Source organism: Mirounga leonina, unplaced genomic scaffold (assembly GCF_011800145.1).
Source record: "Mirounga leonina isolate KUSES-001 unplaced genomic scaffold, KU_Mleo_1.0 Mir_91, whole genome shotgun sequence".
Taxonomy (NCBI): domain Eukaryota; kingdom Metazoa; phylum Chordata; class Mammalia; order Carnivora; family Phocidae; genus Mirounga; species Mirounga leonina.
This window is the reverse complement of record NW_023270839.1, coordinates 37,806,754-37,813,988: the sequence shown is the minus strand read 5'-3', so window position 1 is coordinate 37,813,988 and position 7,235 is coordinate 37,806,754. Positions and strand designations below refer to the sequence as shown.

General features: G+C 42.8%; 1 protein-coding gene across 1 annotated transcript; it reads left to right on the top strand.

The window, feature by feature from the left end:
* Positions 1-3,718: 3,718 nt before the first annotated feature.
* Positions 3,719-7,235, top strand: RPS27L (ribosomal protein S27 like). Its single transcript, XM_034993995.1, has 4 exons — positions 3,719-3,872; positions 4,759-4,867; positions 5,562-5,672; positions 7,039-7,235. The coding sequence occupies exons 1-4, from the start codon at positions 3,867-3,869 to the stop codon at positions 7,065-7,067; spliced, it is 255 nt and encodes an 84-aa protein (XP_034849886.1). The 5' UTR covers positions 3,719-3,866; the 3' UTR covers positions 7,068-7,235.

Here is a 7,235-nt window from a genome sequence, read left to right as displayed (position 1 = left end):
CAAAGGCACGCCAACCCAAGGGCAAATAGGGATCTGACCTATTTAGAATTGGTCTTGGCTAGCCTGAAATTTAGCACCAGTTAAGTCCCTGGCTTAGCTGGAACACCTGTGAGCTTTCCCAGTGTCTGATGTTGACAAAGGGGGGAGGGAGCAGAGAGGGCTGCATACGTCTCAGGTGAAGGCACTGGTGGGGAACTGGAGAGAACAAAGGACTTTCTCAGATGTGGCCAGATAGAACAGCTGGGGAGTTCTCAGCAGCATACGAACTCCAACTGGAACTTCATGGTTCTTTGGGAAGCCAGGTGGGATTCCCTGACAGCGGGCTGACAAGGCAAAGTGGCTCTGGGTCCCTTTATCTGCCAGCAGTGCAAGGACCCAGGGACATTGTAGGAGACACTGAGCTTTGGAGGAGGAGGGAGAGTTATAGAACCCAGGTCTTCCTGACCTTGACTTCTATTCCACCTGTCTTTATAGTGTCTCAGAAGTTGAGGGTTTTGACACCATCCTGGGCATTAGTAAGGAACTGAAGCAATAACTAGGAGTGATCATTAGAAAGTGTTCTGAGTCTTACTATGCATCAAGTGCCAGAATAAATTCCAGGTGAATTAAAAAGTTAAAGGATAAATATCATAACAAAAGAATGAGAAGAAAGTTTAGCTGATCCTAAGATGGCAAAGGCCTGTCAAAACACAAAAGCAAAACAGGAAACACCAATAGGTTTGAAATATATGTATACGAAATTAAAAAATTCTATATAGTTTAAAATCACTCCCCAAATTAATAAGATAGAGTTAATAGGAAATAACAAGTTGGGAAAAATATTTGCAGCATATGTGATTACTGGTTAATGGCCTTAATATGAAAGAATACATAATGGAGGAAGTGCCTAGCTGACTCATTTGGTAGAGCATGCGACTCTTCATCTCAGGGTTGTGAGTTCAAGCCTCACACTGGGCGTGGAGCCTACTTAAAAAAAAAAAAAGATACAGGGGCGCCTGGGTGGCTCAGTCTTTATGCGTCTGCCTTCAGCTCAGGTCATGATCCCAGGGTCCTGGGATGGAGCCTCGCATTGGGCTCCCAGCTCAGCGGGAAGCCTGCTTCTCCCTCTCCCACTCCCCCTGCCTGTGTTCCCTCTCTCGCTGTGTCTCTCTCTGTCAAATAAATAAATACAATCTTTAAAAGAAAAAAAAGGATACATAAGGAAGAAATGGATGATCATCTCAATAGAAATATGCTAGGTGCCAATAAGCACATGAAAAATATTAATTAAAATAACAGTGGTATGATAAAATACCATACAGTTCTTCAAGATGGACGGACATAGGGAAAAACATAATATCCAGTATCGTCAAGGGTACAAAGAAAGGGGCATTCTCAAACATTTACAATTGGAATGTAAATTGGTTTGATTTTTCTGGAGGGCAATTTGGCAGTTTATATTATAAAGCTTAAAATATGCATAACTTTTGACTCAGGAATTTCTCCTCTAGGAATTTATCTTTTTTTAAGATTATTTATTTGAGACACACACAGAGAAAGAGAGAGAGAGAGAGAGAGCATGCTAGCACGAGCAGGGCAGAAGGGCAGAGGAAGAGAGAGAAGCAAACTCCCCACTAAGCAGGGAGTAGGGGTCGATCCCAGACCCTGGGCTGACCTAAACCAAAGGCAGACACTTAACCGACTGAGCCACCCAGGCGCCCCCTCTAGGAATTTATCTTAAGGAAATAATCAAGGATGTGCACAGAGACTTATCCACAAGAATATTTTCTACAGTGTTATTTTTAAAATGACAAATCCTGGGAAGGGGGTATTGAATGGTCAGATTTGACAGAGTTGGGGAGTGGCTACACGGTCTTCATTACTGTATGTGTTTCCTACTGTAACAAATTACCATAAAGTTAGCAGCTTAAAACAACATAAATTTCTTATCTCACAGTTCTGTAGTTCAAAGTCTGACCGGAGTTTTACTGGGTTACAACAGAGGGGCTGGCAGGACGGTGTTCCTTCAGGAGACTCCAGGTCAGAGTCTATTTCTAGCTTCTAGATGCTGTCCACATTCCTTGGCTCTGGCCCCCCTTCTTCCATCTTCACATTCAGCAACATAGCCTCTCTCAGACCTTTTTCATCACTTCATCTCTTTCTCTTACTCTTCTTTCACTGTCTTCCTCTTCCACTTTTAAGGACCCTTGTGATCACTTTGGGCCTACCCAGATAATACTCATAATTAGCTAATTAGCAACCCTAATTCCAGTTGCCATGTAACTATAGGTCCTGGGGATGAGGGCATTGAAGTCTTTGGGGGTCATTATTCTGCTACACTATTGTATTATTCCATATACTTATCTTTACAAAGTATTTAATATTTTGTCATATTTAAAATACTAAACATTAAAAAACCCAAACCCAATTACCACTTTAGTGTATGGATGAAAGCAGGATATATATTCATAGGATGAATGCCATGTCCACATTAAAAGTCATAATGTAGTAAAGTATGTAGTAGCATGGAACAATGTTCATTATAGGTAGTGGGGAGATAATCAAGTCTACAAAAGAATACGCACAAGATGATAGCAATTATGTAAAACCCAAATCCCCAACAAACCTAAATCCACGTAAATAAAAAATGTTTGGAAGATTATCGGTCAAGTTGTCAATAATGTTTATCTCTGGATAGTAATTTTAATTTTCTTCATTTTTTCTGCATTTCCCAAAATGTGTGAAATAAAAGGTGATGGAGAATGTCATGTAGGACATTTTTCTGGTCAAGCATTTCCCTGGTTTCCTAGCTTTTTTTTTTTTTAATTAACATATAATGTATTATTTGTTTCAGGGGTACAGGTCTGTGATTCCTCAGTCTTACACAGTTCACAGCGCTCACCATAGCACATACCCTCCCCAGTGTCCATCACCCAGCCACCCCACCCCTCCCACCCACCTCCACTCCAGCAACCCTCAGTTTGTTTCCTGAGATTAAGGGTCTCTTATGGTTTGTCTAAAGGTTTTATTTATTTATTTGTCAGAGAGAGCCTGGTTTCCTAGCTTTTGATCGTATTCACACCCATCCCTCAAAGCTCGTCCTCCGCAAGAATATTTCAAGTCCGGCTCTCGACGCCGTTTCTTCAGGCCCGAGTTGTCCGCTCTGGAAGGTGTAATTCTCAGAGGCGGGAAGGAGCCTTGCGGTGAACCACGCTTGGTAGCGAATCGGTGCTTCTTAAAAACTTTCTCAGGGCAAAGCAAACCCAAGGCAGAGCCGCATCCCCCGAAGAACTTAACCAGTTCCTTGGAAGCTGGATGCACAAGTATACGAAACTTTCGTAATTTCGCGGCCACGGATTAATAGTTTTGATTAATGCTACTGGTTCTAATAAACGAGCGGACACCTGCCGCACCGCAGAACCGCCGCAGAGCTGGCGCCCGGGGCCGTGGAGGGCCGGTCCGAGGCGCCCGCCGGGTCCCGCCACGCGACCGGGCTGGGGCGGCCGCCGCCGCTCCCTTCTCCGCGGCCTAAGCCCCAGGCGGCTTCCCAGCCGGGCCGCACCGCCTCAGCCTGGTCCCGGGCACCACTTGTCCGAGGCGGAGCCCTAGGGCCGGCGGCCCCCGCCCAGGAGGCCCTCGGCTCGCGCCGTCCGCGCCTTCGGAACGAGGGCGCCCTCAGACGCCCGCCGCCCGCGCTCTGCGGCCCCGGCCGAAGCCGACCCCACCACCGAGAGGAGCGCCTAGAGCGGACGGGCCCGCCTGCCCCGCCGCTCCGCTCCGCCCAGCCTCCTCTATCCCGGAAGTTGATACCGCTCGCCCGATCGCGTGCTGCTCGCTAGGGGTGTCGCCTTAGAGATCGGGACTGGCTGGGATTGCGAAAGATCAACATGCCTGTGAGTTGTTTACTTCTGGCTCTCCGTTTGTTTCGGGCTTCTCTGCCGGGGGGCCGCGGGGGCGCGTTCGCCCGACGCCTCGGCGGGCCCGGGGAGGGGTCCCTGCCGAACACGGCTCGGTGGCTCGGGTCCGCAGCTCCTCCGCGCGTGGCGGACTTGTGGGACTTGCCGGGGCAGCGCGGCGTGTCGGGCCCTGTTCTGGGCGTGGAGCGGGGAGGATCCGGGGCGGCCCTGGGCTCAGGTCTGGAGTCAGTGGCTAGGAGGGGACAGCTCCTCGGGTGACACTCAGCCTTCTTGGGGTTTGGTGGGCGCCCGTGAGACTAATCTTTGGTCTTTTTGCTTTTCTTGGGCTGGTTGGTTCTCGCCCCCTCTCGGAAGCGATTTTCTGCGGTTTCCTTTTTAAAAACTGTTTTCGCAGTTGCCTTACATGTTAACTCCGTCAAGGACAGTCACGCTTCAGCCACTCAGAGTTCCTGTCAGATCAGATGTTGGACCCCGGGGGCAGGGAGCAGAAATCGCCCCAGCGTTGGCACTGTCGGGTCTACCTCAGCGATTTCTGCTCTCAGCGGGCGCGGGGTTGGGGTCAGGTTCTTAGCACCACAGTGTTGTTTTTATTGGAGACTAGTACTCAGTTGAGTAAAGAACGGGATTACGCGACCAGAGGCTTCTTGATCGTCATAGGGTTCCTTTACCGGGACTTGGAGAACACAAGCATTATAAAAAGTACTGATTAAAGTTACTTAACAGGCTAAATAAATAACATCTGGCGTGTTGCCTCTGCTGAGTGTGACTGTTATCCCTTGTCTTGCATGTATATTTCACATATGGTTAAATCTGCCAGCAGTGTGGATTCCTTCTAGCAATAATAATATGCTTTTTTATTCAGTTGGCTAGAGATTTACTACACCCGTCCTTGGAAGAGGAAAAGAAAAAACATAAAAAGAAACGGCTAGTTCAGAGCCCAAATTCCTATTTTATGGATGTAAAATGTCCAGGTAAAATTTCAAATCTTAATTCCTTTCCCAAGGAAAATTTCTGAAGGGATTGCTAGTGTGGTGTGTATGTTTAGATAGATAAGTTAGGACCTTTTGTGGAGTAGAGGTGGGATCACAGAATTGGAAATGTCAAAAAGGATATTTTCCTAATAAACTATCCAAACCACTATAGAAACATTTGGGGGGAGGGGTTGCTGAAGATGAGACTCCAAAGGGGATAAGACATTTGACTTACTAAGTCGTTAAGCTGTTCAGATGATTAGTTTTCTTTTTTATGGTGCAGTGAGAAGTGTGTTGATTCTTTAGTGTTAAGCTGTGCTGCCCAGTGTGGTGGCCATTAGCTATACGTAGCTACTGAGCACTTGAAATGTGGCTAGTCAAAGTGGAAAATATTCTTAAAGTGTAAAATATACACTGGATTTTTAAGATGTAGCACACACATAAAAACCATATTGATTACATGTTGAAATGGTAATAATATTTTGGAAATACTAAGTTCAATAAAATATATTATTAATTTCACCTGTTGGCTTTTTAAAACTTTTTATGTGACGACTGGAAAAGTTTAAATATGTGGCTTGTTATTGTACAGCACTAATGTTCTTCATCTATTACAAGGTCTTTACTAGAAATACGGTGAACAATAGGCTTTATTTTCTTCTGCTTTTCACTTTTAACGTTGTCCTTTTTCTAGGTTGCTACAAGATTACCACGGTTTTCAGCCATGCTCAGACGGTGGTTCTTTGTGTAGGCTGTTCAACAGTGTTGTGCCAGCCAACAGGAGGAAAGGCCAGACTCACAGAGGGTATTCGTTTGGCATTTTCTAACCCAGTGATGAGGTTTTAGGATTATAAATGTCCACCTTATTAAAAACCAGTTTAAAAGAAATCATAAATTCATTACTACCAAAATAATTTTATCTTTTGTTGTATGCTCTTTCAGTAAAGAGTGCCCTGCTCAAATGGATAAGTTTATACCTTTGATTTTGCAAAGAACTCCTTTAACTATTGTTTTTCTTGGTCTGGAACACCTAATTCTGTGTAGTTATTTAGGCTGCTTAATTTGGAATATTAAACATAAGTCAGAATGGAGCAAAAGAATAAGTACATACCATAGGACATAAGGGATTTTTAAAACCATAGAATTTTTAAAATTCTCTTGTAAATATTTTGTTTCATATGTATTTGACACATTTGACTGGAGACAGTTTTTATCATTGCTAGCTAGGCAACAGATAACTAAGGTATAAATTAAAATGCCAGCAGTTTGATTTCTCAGAGCACCTACTTAATGGTTAAATAAAAATCCCATTTTATTTATTTTTTAAAAAGATTTTATTTTTAAGTAATCTCTACACCCAACATGAGGCTCAAACTTAAAATCCCTGAGATCAAGAGTCGCATGCTCTACCAACTGAGCCAGCCAGGTGCCTCTAAAAATCCCATTTTAATTCCTCTTTCACTTTTGTGCAGTAAGAAAAAAATAGTAATTATGTATATTGTTTTCCATAGTAGTACTTACAGATTTGTAATTCTGTAATATTTGAAATTTGCTTGTGATATTTTGGGGGTGTTGTGAATTCCATGTTCTCACCAGAAGAGTTTTAAGTAGATTGGCAACAAATCCAACATCTATTTTGTGTGACCTGGTGAGATCTAAGTACAAAGTCACTATATGATATTTAAGTGCAGTATTTCTCTCAAAAGTATACTTGTAAGATTTTTTAAACCTTTATATCATGTCATGATCTTGGAGTTTTGTGCCAATGGATGATTAATAGGGTATTAGAGTTTTCCTAATAGATTTGAAGAGAATTCTAATCAAAATCAGTTTCTTAGGAAAGTAATTCAGAGTAACTCCTAAAAATTAAGATTGCACTTTCTGACAGCTTGGATTAAAGTCTTAACTGTTGAATTTAGGCTCATGGTCTTACATAGACTCTAATATAGCATTTGAGAAACAGTTATAGTCACATCAGAATAAATTCAAATATACAAGATTTATTATAGTAAATTTCTGGCATACAAGGATAAATAACCTGTATGTGAATATTATTCTAATATTCCTAAAACTTAGGGTTTTTTTTAACTGAAAAAATACTTTTTGTCATTAAGACTATAGCAGAGAGAGTGTACACTTGTGTTTAACATGTTCTCGTGATTCCTTTGCAGGGTGTTCATTTAGAAGAAAGCAACACTAATGATCCACACAACCTCTTGAATTTGTGTTATATCGCAGAAAGCCTTATCAGTTCAGTAATTCCAGTTATCTACCAAGATAATGTAATTATGCTTAATTTTGTAAGTTTTACAACAGTGATGTCCTATTTTGGTGTCAGTTTTTCAATAAAGTTTTGATTATGGGCAAA